The sequence below is a fragment of the Callospermophilus lateralis genome, chromosome 1, assembly GCF_048772815.1.
Source record: "Callospermophilus lateralis isolate mCalLat2 chromosome 1, mCalLat2.hap1, whole genome shotgun sequence".
In the NCBI taxonomy this organism is placed as follows: Eukaryota; Metazoa; Chordata; class Mammalia; order Rodentia; family Sciuridae; genus Callospermophilus; species Callospermophilus lateralis.
Genome location: NC_135305.1, coordinates 212,538,434 through 212,555,363, shown reverse-complemented (window position 1 = coordinate 212,555,363; position 16,930 = coordinate 212,538,434). Strand labels below are relative to the sequence as shown.

Genomic DNA, 16,930 nt, shown 5'->3' with positions numbered 1-16,930 from the left:
AAACAAAAAGTAGGTTTTTTCAAAAAATAAATAAAATTGATAACCCATGCTAAGAAAGAGAAGGAGAGAGTAAAGTCAAACTACTAACATCTGTGATGAAAAAGGAAATATCAAGATGTACACTACAGAAATACAGAAGATAATTAGAAATTATTTTGAAATTTAGTATTCCAATAAAATAGAAAATATTTAAGGCATCAACAAATTTCTAGAATCATACGATTTGCCCAAACTCAATCAGGATGATATACACAAATTAGACGGATCACTTTTAAGCAATGAACTAGAAGACGCCATGAGAAGCCTACCAACCAAGAAAAGCCCAGGATCAGATGGATACACAGCTGAGGTCTATATTAGTTCTTTTGATGGAAGTTTTATTTTAGTTTTGTTTTATTTCAATGTACTTCTTCCTCTCCAACCTCTCCTTTGTGGACATCTGCTTCACCTCCACCACCATCCCAAAGATGCTGGTGAACATCCAGACTCAGACCAAGGCCATTACCTATGCAGGCTGCTTCATACAGATTTATCTTTTTATATTATTTGTTGAGTTGGACAACTTCCTCCTGGGTGTGATGTCCTATGACGGCTATGTGGCCATCTGCCACCCCCTGCACTGCATTGTCATCGTGAACCACAGGATCTCTGGTGTGCTGGTGCTGGCATGCTGGGTCACAAATGTCCTGAATTCCTTACTAGAAACTTTAATGGCATTGTGGCTGTCCTTCTGCACAGACCTGGAAATCCCACACCTTGTGAACTGAATCAACTGGTCCTACTTGCCTGCTCTGACACTTTTCTTAATGACACAGTGATGTGTTTTGCACCTTTGCTACTGGATGGAGGCCCCCTCGTGGGTATCCTTTACTATTAGTCCAGAATAGTGTCTTCCATGAGTGCTATCTTATCAGCTCAGGCAAAATACAAAGCATTCTCCACATGTGTGTCTCACCTCTTCATAGTTCCTTATTTTATAGCTCCCTCCTGGGGGTGGACTTTAGTTCTGCTATGACCCAAAACTCATGCTCTACTGCCACAGCCTCGGTGATGTAGACATTCGACACCCCCATGCTGAACCCCTTCATCTACAGTCTGAGGAATAGAGACATCAAGAGAGCTCTCAAAAAATTTCAAGATAAAACTATAAAAGGGTCCATGTTGCTGGGTCTGAAAGATTTTTTGGATCACAGAGCTCAAAGCCTCAGGGCAAAAAATTACAATATTTTCATCTGATTTTAGAAGTACAGCTTGTTCCTTCTATTCGTTTTCTGGAGTTTCTCTTCCTTTGATTTCAACATCCCTATGAAAATTATAAAGCACACCCTGATAATCTTTCTGTTCCCTCTGAGATATGAACAGTGTTCCTCTTAACCACTTGCATACTTATTCAAACTTATTTTCAATCCTAGATTAGAGATATTGGAAATTCATTTTCATCTCATGGGATGATATGTGTTTCTGAAAACCATTTCTTCTCCCATAATGGATCATATGGAATAATTTTTTTTATTGATACTAAACCACACAGTCGTGCATGGTACTCCTGTGGGGGAAATGCATTTGACAGTTAAGATGGCCTGTGTATTCACAATAGCAAGACTGTGGAACCAACCTAGATGCCCTTCAATAGACAAATGGATAAAAAAAATGTGGCATTTATACACAATGGAGTATTACTCTGCATTAAGAAATGACAAAATCATAGAATTTGGAGGGAAATGGATGGCATTAGAGCAGATTATGCTAAGTGAAGCTAGTCAATCCCTTAAAAACAAATGCCAAATGTCTTCTTTGATATAAGGAGAGTAACTAAGAATAGAGTAGGGATGAAGAGCATGAGAAGAAGATTAACATTAAACAGGGATGAGAGGTGGGAGGGAAAGGGAGAGAGAAGGGAAATTGCATGAAAATGGAAGGAGACCCTCAGGGGTATACAAAATTACATACAAGAGGAAGTGAGGGGAAAGGAGGAAAAATATAAGGGGGAGAAATGAATTACAGTAGAGGGGGTAGAGAGAGAAGAGGGGAGGGGAGGGGGGAGGGGGGATAGTAGAGGATAGGAAAGGCAGCAGAATACAACAGACACCAGAATGGCAATATGTAAATCAATGGTTGTGCAACTGATGTGATTCTGCAATCTGTATATGGGGTAAAAATGGGAGTTCATATCCCACTTGAATCAAAGTGTGAAATATGATATATCAAGAACTATGTAATGTTTTGAACAACCTACAATAAAAATTAATTTAAAAAAAAAGAAAGGAAGAGAGGGAGGAAAAGAAGGAAGAAACGGGAGAAAGGAGAGAATGGTGTCCTACAAGAGAACAACCGAACTTTACTGACATCGTACTTCATACACATGTGAGAGCTGAAAGACCTAAGCAACCTCATTCTACTTGGGACCTCATTTTGCTCTGAAACTTAACCCCTGACCTACTGCAGTCCCTAAGTTAGGAAAACACCCCAGAAAAGCTCTGTGGAAACAGTTCTCGGGAAAGCAGCAGGTGGTGATCACCTAAGATAGGCCAAGATATCAAAATATCTGAAATTCCAGATGGCCCCCACCTAGGTGTGGTGACCAATATCTAAACTAGAAGCCCTGCAGCTTGGCATGTACCCCCCTTGCGACATGCTCACGGTTTAAACCAATCAATTTTAAGTGTATCCATCCCTTGAACTAACCAATAATTCTTTCCAGATTCTTTCCCGCCACTTGACACACTAATCATGTTTTAGAATTGTTATTTGATTTTCCCGCGGTGTGTGATGATTTGCTAAGAGATGCTATGATGTATGTGGAGGTCCCTGCCTTCTCCAAAGAATGTATAAAACTACTGCAAATTCTGTGCTTGGGGCCTCTCAGCATCACCAGTTGGTGTGTGTGTAGAGAAGACCGAGCTAGCTCACAATAAACACCTCTTTGCTGCTTAAAAAAAAAAAAAAAGATGGCCTGTACAATAATCCTGTACTGGAGGGAATCCCACACATGGTTTTACCCTTGTGGGTCCCTCATGCCTCTGCACATCCCCATCTCAGCTGCTCTTCCTGATGAGGCAGATTCTAACAGACCAGTGAGCTTCATGGCTGCACACTGGCATTTCTTCTCACCATTGGGATTCTTTTCTCTTGCCCAGCTTAGTGTCCACAGTCTCTACCATAATCACTGGCAAAACTTATTTTCAAATACATATGTCCACTTGAAGTCTATGTGAAATGAAAAACTTAAAAGTTTGGTTACTTTGGTCTCAGAAGCAGAGAGGACATTAAATATGATGAGACAAGTCTCTACATTACACATTGGATTGCTACGTAAAATATGTCTTTTTATCTGTCAAATACAATCACGAGATGTGGAAGTTGGTGTTCGTGTGTCAGGGGTTTGATCGTTGAGGTTAGTCGGCATTTTCTTGTTTGCACTATTGAGTCAGTGATGTGTTTTTGCTTGAAAATGTTCAGTGCTGCCTAGAAATATTAATCCTTCCACTGTTCTAAGTGAAATATTCCTCCCCTTTCTGAATTTTACCACAGCAAGTGAAGGGTAGTAAATGAGTAATACCCATATCCTCCATTATGTGTGTCTTCAGGCTCAGAATGACTTCAGTCCTCAAGATCAAAGAATGGCTCACAAGGGGGCTTGATTCCTGCCCTTCATGGGATTTCTGGCCACAGGCTCTCCTAGGAACATGAAAGTTATTTTATTGAGTCAGACTCAGAAAACCCCAATAGGTAGTCCCATTGGGTAATAAAAAACCGTATTAGACCATTTGCATTGAGGACTGCTTGTTCTACAGCAATAGCTAGCTCTTGCAATAACTACAGAGAACAGAGTTAAGGGTAATTGTAATAAACTGCCAGTTTCTTTCTTTGGTATTTGTTCTCATTTTAAAGACAATATTCACAGTTGGATATAAAAGGTGGGGTAAAGTAGTCACAGATTGCAAAGATGAGAGCTTGGGTACCTGTGGGGGACTGTCCTTCTGTCCACTTACCCAGCAGCTCTGACATAGAGAAGCTCATGTAAACACACACACACACACACACACACACACACACACACACTCACTAACATGGTTCTCACCTTGCCTACTTGCTTGAATGGGGAACCCAGCAAACTTCTGTGAAGAGGCAGATAGTCAATGTCTTGGGCTTCACAGGACACATGGTCTCTTACAGTGATTCAGCTCTGCCATGAGGGTGGCAGTCACCATATATACCAAAGGAGCAGGTGTGGATGTCTCCCAACAAAACTTTACTTATGGAGACCAAAATTTGAACTTGATGCAAAACCACAGTGAGATGCACTTCACACCCCAGAATGAACATAGAGAGGCAAAGACTGCAGAATCCCCCTTGGAGGTAGAACCCAGAACTGCTGGTGTCTGGGGAGACTAATGGTTACCAGGGCTGGACAGGGAAGAGGAAGGTTAGTGAAGGTCGTCAGCAGGCACAAAGTCACAGTCAGGAGGAATTGTGTTCTGGTGTTCTGTTGCATTCTAGAGTGACTAAAACTAATCAGAATGTAATTTTTTAAATCTAGAATATTTTGGATAATCTCAGCACAAAGAAGTGATATATGTTTAAGGTGCTACATGTGTCAATTACCCTAAAATTATCATTACACATTATTGACAATAGGTATCAATAAGTAATATAAAAAGTAACATTTTTTTAAAAAGAAAATTAAAATATTGGTGAGGATGGGGAGAATTTTGAATCCTCATACCTTACTGCTGGGAATGTAAAATGGTCTGGCCAGTGTGGAAAACAGTTTGTCAGTTCCTCAGAAGGTTAAACATAGAATTATCACATCACACAGCAACTCCACTCCATCAGTGTGAATCCAAAGAATGGGAAACTGGGACTCAAATAGACATAGATACTTGTACACCGATGTTCATAGCACATATTTAGTGCTGAGTTGCTGAGGCTGGCTTTATACTTGCAATCCTCCTGACTCAGCCTCCTGAGTCACTGGGACAAAGAGAAATTTATGTGTTCTTAACTGAAAAAAAAATGAATGGCAAATAAATACATAGCAATCAAGGAAACTGAAATTAATTTTTTAAAAAGGAGCTAAAATGTCAAACATTAGTTTAGGAAAAATCTACCAAATTGATTATATTCAATAGTTGTTAGACCAGGGGTGAAATGGATATTCCTATATGGTAGGTACTAGAGTAAACTTACAGGGGTTTAAGGTGATGAAATGAAATGGGTGAAATGGATATTCCTATATGGTAGATACTACAGTAAACTTACATAGACATTTTATTCAGCAATTTGGTACCAATTATGAAAATTTAATCTGAATATACCTAAGGCCCAGCAATTACACCTCTTTTAATCTATGTCACATTAAACAATCCCATGTTCACAGAAAGCTATTTATAAGGTTTACTGCAGTATATTTGGAAGAGTGAAAAATTTCACTACATATAAGCAACCATCAATAAAGAATAGCAAAATGAATAGGGTATATTGGTATAAATTTTAAAAACAGGATACACCTGTGCATGATATAGCTCTTATACAGATATTGAAAAGATCTCCACTATAGCCCCCCACTGCTATAGGGCATAAATGCATTCTACTGTCATGTATAACTAATTAAAACAAATAAAAATTTAATTTAAAAGAAACTCTAATGCATGAAGTTGAATGGGAAAGGCAAGTTGAAATATAATCCATATGGTATTATCAAGTTAATACTTACAGTATAATATTGTATATTTTTATAAGTGCAAGGTGAAGAGCCTGAGTTTAGGAGCAATGATTTTAAAACATAACAGCCCTCAATGGTAACATGAGATTTTTTTCAATAGCATATATAATTATTAATATTATTATATTGTTACAAGTGTTGGCTTAGGGCTTATAAGGGAGAACACACATCATATTCATAATAGATGAGACTTCTGCCTACCAAACTCAAATTGGGCCAGGAAACAATACAGAATTTGGTGTAACCTGGGGATGGGGACATTCAAACTTACAATGTAGGGATTAGTCATTATATTCCCCACGGCACACTAGTAACTTAACAATAAAGACTGCAAAGAATAAGATCTCTACCAGGTATTTGAAAGAATAGTTTAATTTTTCACAGCAATTACCCATTTTTCTTTCAGTGTGATTATGAAAGATAAATAGAGAAAAATAATGCTAAAATTTATAAGGAACAATAGTAGTGAGGGGACCAGGTGGCTCTGCGGGAACTGCCTTCTCAGACTTTCTAAGTTTGAGTGTTGGGAATGCCAAGTCTTGTCTCAGGCTGGGGACACGGTGCTTTGGTGGAAGGGAAATGGAAAGGCATGTGCTTACATAGACTCTCTCTCTCCCTGTCCTGGAGGAGAGTCACGTGTTGGGCTGTTTGACTTCTCCTGACCCATCTACTGAAGCCCTGATTTCTATATTTAATCGTGAGTCTTGTTTTCATGTAAGTTACACAAGTAAGTCTAGGAATAGGTAATAAATAGATAAGTCTATTCATTCTGAACCAAGGTCCTTATGGGGCAAGAAGACCAGGAGAATGATCCTTCATGCTTGAGCTTCTAATACCCAGTGTCCCACCTTCCTGTCTTGAAAGATGGGAGTCACCCCCAAGGAGATCTTCAGCACGATTATTACCCAAACTAAGCAAATATTTGGCAAAAAACCTCTAAGTTTTGAGAAATTCACAGGGAACTGATCGGAGGAAGAAAGCATCCAGACTGTGATTTCCTCTCTGTGGTCAACTTCGTCACGAGTCGTATTTAAACAGGAAGCATTCTGAACTCCAACCAGAATCAAACGTCCTCCATCACTGGGCTGGCTGGTCTCGGCACCATGAGGAGCGGATGTCTAAGACTGGTCCATGGTAAGTGGATACGTGACCTGTGACAGGCAAGAAAGGGAGCTAAGAATCACCCAGTAAGTCCTTTGCTTCATATTTGACTGGATTTCTCACTGTCCCTGTAAAGGATATCAGCTCTTTTTTAAAAAAATAAGTTCTCAAAGGAGAAATTTATTCCTAGAAAGTTACTCTTAGTAAAAACTTTGGGACTTAGCAGGGATTTGTCATTATATTCCCCACATGCAGCAGGGTTCTCCGATAAATAAGACCAATAGGGCACTATACAGAAAGAGGGAAGGATGATTGTTATAAGGATATGCTCATGCAGTTGAACAGGCTGAGAAGTCCAGACTATACTGGGTATGTGGCAGGAGGGAGACCAGGGAAGAGGTTGAGGAATGGAGACTAGGAAAGAGGTACAGAATCCAGACTAGGAAGAGTTGGCAAAATGGAGACCAAGAAAAGGGGTCAAATAATGGAGACCCAGAAAAGAGGTGGCAGGATGGAGACCAGGGAAGTGGTGGCAAAATGGAAACCCAGAGAAGAGGTGGAAAGATGGACACTCAAAAAGAGATGACAGGATGGACCAGGAAAGAGGTGGCAGGATGGAGACCCTGGGAAGAAGTAGCAGGATTGAGACCAGGGAGGAGGGGGCAGGATGGAGACCAGGGAGGAGCTGATGTTCCATCTCAGGTCCAGAGGCAGTCTGGACCAGAACTCCGTCCTCCTCAGGGGGCCAGTCTTGGTCTCTTAGGGCCTCCATGGGTTAGATGAGCCCACACAGGAGAGGGGATTCTGCTTTACTTGCATCTTCACATTCAGTGGGGTCTCCTCTGATGAAGGCCTCATGGCCATGTTTAGAGCCTGACCAGCTGTCCGGACAGTGCATTAGATAAATTGACCAAGAAGGAACCACCAATACCCCTAGACTTTATTTTAGGGATTGAGAACCAGACTCTCTTTGACTCCTTGCCTGTCTCTCTGTTGAACAGCAAGATGCTCATGTACCTAAGGCCCCGTTGACTTGAAGAGGGTCCCCAGGATGTGCCCTGGGAGGGGGCAGCTGCTGAGTGGCAGGAACAGCAGGAGAGGCCCCCAACCTGAGCCCAGCACCTGCCCACAGCACGTTCCTGTTGGGTGGTAATAGGGCACCATGGGGTCCTAGGACTGGCCATGGGGCTGACAGTGGTGGTGGCAGATGTGGCTCTCAGGTGCTCCAGTCACAGCTGTAGGACAGGTGGCTAGTGTGGTGTGTGTCCCTGAGGAAGGGGACAGAGCCAGAGCAACTGAGAGCCCAGGCAGGGGACCTGAGAGAACAGCTGGCCCAGACCCTCCCTTCCTATATAAAAGTCAGCAATGGTGGTAAACACCCTGACACACTGGGGTTTGTTCCATGTGACCCTAGGACGTGGGTGTCCTCCTGCCCCCACTTCACAGAAAGGGAAACTGAGGCAGGGCAGTGCGGCAGCCTGCCTGTGCTCCAGGGTTTGAACCAGGGCCACCAGGCTTCAGTCCCCCACCCACAGGCCAGGAGAGGCACGGCTGGAGCCCAGAGCTTGCCAGGCTCAGCCCCCTTCACACCCCCCAGACCCTCTGGGAGGCACCACCTGGGCTCCCTCTGAGGAGTGGACCAGGTCCAAGCCCAGGAGGGTCCTCAGCCCCTGCCCTGCAGTGCATCACCTCCAGCCTCCTCTGCCTGCTGGGCCCACTGACCCGCCCTCTCTGTGTCTCAGGGCTGCTGTGTGTCCTGCTGAGTCTCTCCAGAGCCGGAGCCTGGGACTTTCAGCGTGAGTGTTTGGGGAGCAGCATGTCCACAGCCAGAGCCTGGGAGGGTCCCTGCACCCGCAGCCCAGGGAGGAGAGGCCTGGGCAGGGAGGCTCAGGGCAGCTCCCCACCTCCCAGGACCCTCCTCTGGGACCACATTGCCCCCTCCCAGCCTCTAACCAGTCTGTGCCCCCACAGCCTGTGCCCCTTGGTGCCCTCCTAACTCGGAATGTGTCAACGCCACCGCCTGTCGCTGCAAGCCGGGGTTTGCCTCTTCGTCTGTAGAGGTCTTCACCAACCCCCTGGTCACCTGTCATGGTAAAGAGGCTTGGGGGAGGGCAGGGTAGAGGCTCATCAGAGATTGTCTAGCAGGTGTGAGTCCCTGGGCTAGTCTCCAGCTCCAGGGGAACATAGTAGGGGAGGGGAGAGTCATAAGACCCTGCACCCCCAGCCCAGGGGGGAGAGGCCTGAGCAGGGAGGCTCAGGGCATCTCCCTACCTCCTGGGATCCTCCTCTGGGAGCCACATTGCCCCCTCCCAGCCTCTGACCAGTCTGTGCCCCCACAGCCTGTAACCCCCGGTGCCCTCCTAACTCGGAATGTGTCAACGCCACCGCCTGTCGCTGCAAGCCGGGGTTTGCCTCTTCATCTGTAGAGGTCTTCACCAACCCCCTGGTCACCTGTCATGGTAAAGAGGCTTGGGGGAGGGGCAGAGGCACATCAGAGACTGTCTGGCAGGTGTGAGTCCCTGGGCTGGTCTCCAGCTCCAGGGGAAGAAAGGGGGAGAGGGGGAGAGTCATAAGGAGGGAAATGAGATCCAAAGTGTCATTTCCCAGTGTCAGCGGGGGTCATGGGTAATGGTAAAGGGCTGAGCCTTGACCTCAAGGCCATCATCAAAGACAGAAAAGAGAAAGGAAATAGTAAGATGGCAGAGACACCAGGGAATTGCACAGAAGGACCTGGGCCTCAGGAGTTGGTCTCAGCCTGCCCTTAGGTCTGGGAGGGTGACACTGAGCTTGTAGCCCACACACTACCTTAGCATTGTCCCCTGGAGACAATGTCCAATTGTCCAATTGTCCCCTGGGGGTGTTAGTCAGAGAACTGTGTTGAGCAGATCAGACAGTGTGGACTTCAGGAATGGCTTGCCCCAGCATAGCTTCAGCAGGGCATCCCAGGATTCTGTGCAAAAGATAGTAACTCAACATCAGACCCCAAGCTGGGGGTCAGGTAGGGGACAGGAGTCTCTTCCCTAAGAGAACACACACGTTTGGGAGGTGACCCTTGGTCCTATTATGTTGCAGACATCAATGAATGTTTGTTGCCCCGGAAAGAGTCCTGTGGATATTTTGCTGACTGCCACAATGTGCAGGGGAGCTACTACTGCATGTGCTTCCCAGGATTTGAGCTCCGTTCTGGGGCAAAAAAATTCACTAATGAGAGTGAGAACACATGTCAAGGTAAGGCCCACCCCTCACCTCCCCCCACATGCAGTTCAGGGCACCAGAGCTGATCTGGGGACAGCGCCCAGTTATAGCCTTAGCACCTGGACTGTGAGATGGGGCAGCTGTGCGTGCACCTGTCACCAGCACAAGAGGCAGGGGAGGGTCAGGGCACTCTGGGACCAGCTGCTTGACCCCATCCTGACAGCTCTGCTTGTGACGATGACCAGGGTGCTTATAAGGAAACCCTGTGGACATGTGAGATGTGACAACATCATTGTTGTTTTCTGTTTAAAAAAAAAATGCCAGGCTCCAGTGGCCTGTGCCTGTGGTCTCAGTTAGTTGGGAGGCTGAGGCAGGAGGATCACTAGAACCAGGAGTCCAACCCATCCTGGGAATTAGAGAGACCCCATCCCTAGTGGGGGGAGTAGGGGAGATAGAGAAAAGAAAAAGAAAACCACAGGAAGGAGCCCCTCTCTCCTAAAGCTACAAACAAAGGTAGAGGCTGGGGTGTGGCTCTGGGGCATAGCCCTTGCCTGGCATGAGCAGGAAAATCAAAAACAAAACCAAAGGTATCTTGGCTCTTGGTTCACTGTGGGACTTCAGACAAGTCACCTCACCTCTCTGTGCTGCAGTGTGTCCATCTGCAGAAGGGGAGTCCTGACTTTGGCATAGCTCAGTGATAGAGCACTTGTCTAGCAGGTGTGAGTCCCTGGGTCAGTCCCCAGCACCAGGGGAACAAATAGGGGAGGGGGGAGTCATCAGGAGGGAAATGAGATCCAAAGGCACTGAGCAGGTCCTGGCTCCCAGAAAGTGCTGTTAGCAATGGCTTCTGAGCTAAACAGGGCCTGGGCCAGGAGTTGTGCTCATCTGCCCTTAGGACTGGAGGGAGAGGAGCTTCCAGCCCATGTCCACCTCAGCATGTCCCCTGGGTCCACATCCAGGAGTGTCAGCCAGAGGACTGGGACAGAGCTATCCTGTGGCACACAGGGGCCAAGGCCCTGGTTGACACAGGTGGTGCCCACTCCAGGCCACTGTCCCACCAGCACAGAGAGGGAGGGTGGTGTGAAGGCCAAGGTCAGAGGCAGGGATCAGCTCCCTTGGTCCGAAGCCTGGACTGGCCACCCTGAGCAGCATGGGATCAGCAAAACCACTTCCTCTCTTGGAGCCCTCCTTGTATCTTCCCCCAGGAGCCTGGAGCCCCAGAGATCCCATGAGGTGGTGGCTCTCAGTGGCTCATTACTGGGGAACCCAGGGAGCTGGGGGGAGGCTGAGCCCAGGATGTGGGGAAATGTGGGAGTTGGTGGAAGGTCCCCTGGGGGTGCTGCTGCACCTCATTCCCAGCTGTCCCCATGCGACCCCACCCCACCTCGTCCCCTCCACCTACAGCACACCTCAGCAGCCATTGCTGCCAGCTGGGAACAGGGGAGGATTGCCCCATGGGGGCTGGACAGGGGGCCTTAGGGAGCATCAGCCCCTGTCCTGGTCCGTCCTGCTGTTGATCCACAGCCCAGATGAGGGGTCCCAGCAGGGCATCCTCAGGTGCAAAAATTGGTCCAGGAGACCAGAAGCCCTCCCTGCCTCATCCTGACCCCAGAAATCCTCTGGGCTCCGGGAATCTTTGGCCCCTTTCTGGGACACCCAGGGCCGTTCTGCCATGAGCTGTCACTCCCTCCTGTCTTGGGTTCTCTGAGGCTGATATGTTGGCCATTCACCTCAGGCCTCTGTCCTGTGGGTTCCTGTGGCACTCAAAGGGGACCTGCTTCCTGAGCATGTTCCCCTCACGTTTAGAGACCAGGAGAGATAAGATGCCAGGAAACACCCCCAGGCCTCAGCTGAGAGCTGCTTCCAGAAGCTTCCTCATTTCGTGTCTGTGGCCCTCTCTGATAAGGGGGAACTTCCTCCAGGGGTGGGGACAGCAAGACTCCCCGGAGACAAGCTGGGCACCTTGAAAAGGCTGTCAGTGTCCACCCACAGTTCTGAGTGCCACACCAGGAGCTGGGGGATTCCTGGGGACGATCAAGGGTGCATTTGTGCCACTGTGAGGAAAGGCAGGTGGGACCTGCTGGGCCTGGGCACCTGGGGCTTTTGGTTTTCTAGTTGTTTGTTTTGTTCCTGGGGACCTAACCCTGGGGCCTTATCACTGACCACATCCCGGGCCTCCTGAGTCACTGGGATTACAGCCTGTGCCACCTCACCTGCTTGAGCACCTCGCTTTAGTTCTTCTTCTGCTGCTCAGTGGCAGGGTTTTTAAATTGTGATAAAACCTGCATCCATAAAAATTACCATTTTAACCACGTTCCAGTATACTAGTTCTGTGGTCCTGAGCACATTCCTGTTACACAGGCATCTCAGTCATCCCTCTCCAGGAATATATTCCTGTTTTCTTTCTGTATTATTTAATTGACAAATAAAAATGTTGTACGTATTGATCAGGTACAGAAGGATGTTTTGAAACATGAATGCCCACTGGGATGGCTAAATGGAGCTGATTAGCATATGCAATGCCTCAGGTGCTGGTTTTTGTGATAAGAACACTTCAAATCTAATCCCTTAGTGATTTTCAAGAATACAGACCATTGGCCAGACCCAGTGGTGCATACCTGGGATCCAGCAGCTCAGGAGGCTGAGGCAGGAGGATCTTAAGTTCAAAGCCAGCTTCAGCAACTTAGCAAGGCCCTAAGCAATTTAGTGAGATCCTGCCTCAAAATAAAAAATAAAAAGGGCTGGGGATGCGGCTCAGTAGTAGAGTACACTGGGTTCAATCCCTGGTATCAAAAATAAATAAAATGAACAATAGATCTCTTGAACTTAGCTCCTCCTACCTGAAGTTTTGGACTTGGATGCACATCTCTCCAACCCCCTCCTGTTGCCCCGACCCCTGGGAAACACCATGCTACCCTCTCCTTCCAGGAGTTTGACTGTTCAGGTCCCACGTGGAAATGACACTGTGTGGTATTTGTCCTTCTTGTCTGGCTTGTTTCACTTAACATATGTCCTCCAGGTTCACCTGTGTTGTTGTGATTGACAGAGTTTCCCTCCTTTTTAAGGCTGAATAGCACTCCTCTGTGGGTGGGTGTTCTTATTCCCTGTTCCGTGGCTGTGTATGTCCCCATACTGTGTTGTCACTACAGCATCCCACTAGATTCTGAAGTCAAGTCATGGGGTGTGCACAACTTTGCTCTTTTTCTGAGCACCTGGCTTTATCCTCAGGTGTTAATGATGAGTGTCACTCTGGGAAGCCCTTGGCCATGATCTCCCACCCCCACTGCTTGGGCATCAAGGGTGGCCTTCACTGCCACCTGCTCCCTGAGCATAGACCACCTGTAGGACCCAGTGGTGCAAAGATTCCCACAGGGGAGGGTCCAGGGAATGGCTGGGCCTCCCTCTGCCACTCCAGGATGGAGAGGAGATGTAGATCCCTTGCCAGGCCCCACCATGGCACAGAATCTGAACCCACATGTCCTTGGGCTCTGCTCCAGAGAGCAGAGTGGTCCTGGGACTTCCAGAGCAGCCCGGCCTCAGGAGGTTCACCTGGAGTCTTAGGTCTGTCCACATCTCACAGCAGGGTCAGGCTGAGCACCTGGGTCTGTTCCCTGAGAGAAAGCACAACTTTGGGAGGTGAGCCTCTGACCTGTCATGTTGCAGACATCACCAAATGAGGGCCATGAGAGTGCCCTGTGGAAAATCTGCAGACGGCCAGGTCATACAGGGCATAATTGCTGCATGCACAGCCCAGGCTGTGTGCTCATTTCTGGAGCCAAGAATCCTTTATTAATGAGAGGAAAACAGCTGCAACGTAGGCCCTTCCCCCACCTCCCCATCATCAGGGTTGAGGTTGCCAGTCCCTTTCCTGTGACATCTAGACGGCAGAACCCTGGTTACAGGAGTGGTGCCCTGGTCTGAGACAGACAGGTGTGCATGTACCTGTCGCCCAGCACAGAAGCAGGGTAGCATGAACGTCAGGGGCAGCTCTGCAACTGACTTCCTGGGTCTAAAACCTGCCTGTGCCACCTGTTAGCTGCATGCTATTAGTCAAATCACTACGTCTCTTTGAACTTGGTCTACCCATCTGTATCATGAAGGTGATCATAACAGTGCCTACCTCCTGTGTCTTCCAGGAGGATTATGAAAATTACAAGGGCCTGTAAGAGAGCCTGGCACATGGTGGGTGCTGGACTCGTCTTATGTGTTTAAAAGATGAGCACATCTGCACCCATTTAAGGAGTTGCCCAGAGGGTTTGGGTCTTCCTGGGGGCCATGTCCCTGCCATTCAGAAGAAAGCTAGTTCCACACAACATGCTCTGGTCCTTGCCATGGTCTGGCCTGACACCATGATTCCCAGGAGGAGTAACTTCCACACATGAGCAGGATTTGCCTCGTTCCAGGGCAAGGTGGTTAGGCAAAGAAAGCTGCTTCCAGGATCCATGGGGCCAGGTGGAATCCAGCAGTGGGTGGGCAGGAGCCAGGACCCATCCCGGGAGATGGTAGTGCCAAGTACACAGAGGGAAAAGGGAAGGTGCATGAATGCAGGAGGTGCACAGGGCTAAACTGGGGATCCAGGAGACTCTGAGGACACAAGGTCCCTATGGGTGCACATTGTGCCATGTGTTCATGCCTTGGCCAGAGGATCCAGAGGGCTGTATGGAAAGACCAGGATCCTGGGAAAGGAACAGGGGTTCTGACAGGAGACTCCCGGGGGACCTGAGCAGCAGCAAAAAACTACCTGGGAGGACATATTTCTGCAGCCTCACAACCTGCATCAGTACAGGGCAAGCCTGGGGCACACCAGGGCTTGCACACTCCTCGACACACGCACAAGGGTGTGGGTCACTGGGTGGCAGCACCACAGCCCAGGCAGGGCACTAATGGGAGGAAAGGGGGTGGAGATTAGATGTTGGAGAGCACTGGTCCTGGCTTCAGTGGGAACCAACCCCTCTCTCTATGTCCCCAGATATGGATGAGTGCAGCTCCAGGCAACATAAGTGCCACCGCTCCACCACCTGCACCAACACCTGGGGGAGTTACTTGTGCCAATGCCTCCCAGGCTGGGAGCCGATTCCTGGGAGTGTCAATGGCTTCTACAACAGGATCTGCAAAGGTACCCGGCCCACCCTGACCCCAGAACCTCCTCCACCTCAGACACACAAGCACACGCACACACATGCTCCTCCTAATGAACCACTGTCCTGTCCCCCCAGTCAAGCCCTTCTTCACCTGGCCTCTCCCCCCTGGAGTCCACAGCCAGGTGAGCACCCCAGCCAGGACAAGGATGTGGGAATCCCCGGGGCAGCACCCTGTCCACCCCTTGGCCCTGAGTTTCCCACCCACCTGTGACCCCTTATCTCACCTCCCCAGAGACTCTCCCATTTCTTTGACAAAGTCAACAATCTGCACAGGGATTTAAAGTCAGCCATGGCCAAGGACACCATCCAGGTAAGGGCAGGATCCAGGGGAAGTAGAGGGAGACCTCCCACAGAGGGAGGAGGGCAGCTGTGGTCTGGGGAAAGGGGGACAGGCCCAAGCACAGTGGAGTCCTGCTCTGAGCTGGCCACATTCCCAGGGCAGGTGGAAGAGGACACTGAGAGCCACACACACTGTTGGACACCCACGTGCACAGTCTGTCCTCTTGCTCTCATCCTGGTCTTTGTCGTCCTTGACTGTCACAAACCAGAGCTGACCTCTGAGGAGCAAGGGCCACCCAGGGAGTCCCAAACCATGCTCTCTCTATCCCCAACTGGACAGTGTCTGGGTCTGTTCTGTGGGGCTGAGTGGTCAAGCTCTTTGTGTGGTCCTTCTGGCCAAAGTCCACCTGCTCTGTGCCCCCATCCCTCCAGGGGATCATGCAGGAGGTGGATGAGCTGCTGGAGACCCCTGGGGACCTGGAGACCCTGCCTCCCTCACAGAAGCGTTGCGTGGCCACTCATCTGCTGACAGGCCTAGAGAGTGCCCTGAGAAACCTGAGCAGGGCTCTGCCTGAGGGGACAGCGACCTTCAATCATTCTGCAGGCACACGTAAGTCCCTGGGTCTGCGCCAGCCCCTGTTCCTAGCCTCATCCTCTTCTGATCCCACTTGAGCTGAGTGGCCACACTGTACCTCAGTGACTCACATAAATAATCACAACAGTGAAAAAGGCAGAAAACCACAAATAGTACGCATTTAGGTAGCAAAATGGAAACATATTCAAAAAACTAATGTGGACGAATACAAATGAATCTTTTTTAAGTATGCTTTGTTTCATTGTGGTAAAATTCACATAACATAAAATTCACCATTTAAGTTCATCACTTATCATTCACCAAAAAATAAATATGTAAATAAAATCCACCAGTTCTACATTTCAGTGGAATCAAGAACATTAACAAACTGATGCAGCCATCACCTTCATTTCTAAGACATTTTTCTCCAAAATTAAACACAGTGCCTACTCGGCTATCATTCCTCATTCCCACCCGCTAACTCTGCTTGCTGTCTTAATGGAGCTGCCTATTCTATCATTTAGTGTAAAGCAAAGTGTGACCTGTCCCTCTAGCTTCTTCCACCTAGAATAATGCTGTTGAGCATGGCATAGCATCACTCCATCCCTTTTCGTGGCTGAATATTATTCCATCCTATGGGTGTTGAGTTGACCCACTCAGCCACTGATTAACATTTGGGTTGGTTTTACCATTTGGCTATTGTGAATAGTGCTGCTATGATATTGATGTATAAGTGTTTGTTTGAATAATATTTGCAGCTCTTGGAGTATCTACTGAGAAGTAGACTTGCTAGGTACCATGGTAGTTCTGTGTTCAATTTTGGGGGAAACCACCAGAGGGTTTGCAAAGTGGCTGCACTATTGTATATTACACCAGAGGGGTGCAAGGGTCCCCTCTCCAAGGCCTTGACAAAAA

General features: G+C 48.0%; 1 protein-coding gene across 1 annotated transcript in view; it reads left to right on the top strand.

Annotated features, from left to right (window-relative positions):
• The first annotated feature begins 401 nt into the window (after positions 1-401).
• Positions 402-16,930, top strand: part of LOC143400037 (adhesion G protein-coupled receptor E2-like) — a 33,515-nt gene continuing 16,986 nt past the window's right edge. Inside the window, exons 1-8 of the mRNA XM_077110238.1 lie at positions 402-651; positions 8,569-8,622; positions 8,798-8,917; positions 9,899-10,054; positions 14,991-15,137; positions 15,238-15,284; positions 15,395-15,472; positions 15,874-16,051. Of these exons, the coding sequence (XP_076966353.1) occupies positions 402-651; positions 8,569-8,622; positions 8,798-8,917; positions 9,899-10,054; positions 14,991-15,137; positions 15,238-15,284; positions 15,395-15,472; positions 15,874-16,051 (1,030 nt within the window). The remainder of the gene's footprint in view (positions 652-8,568; positions 8,623-8,797; positions 8,918-9,898; positions 10,055-14,990; positions 15,138-15,237; positions 15,285-15,394; positions 15,473-15,873; positions 16,052-16,930) is intronic.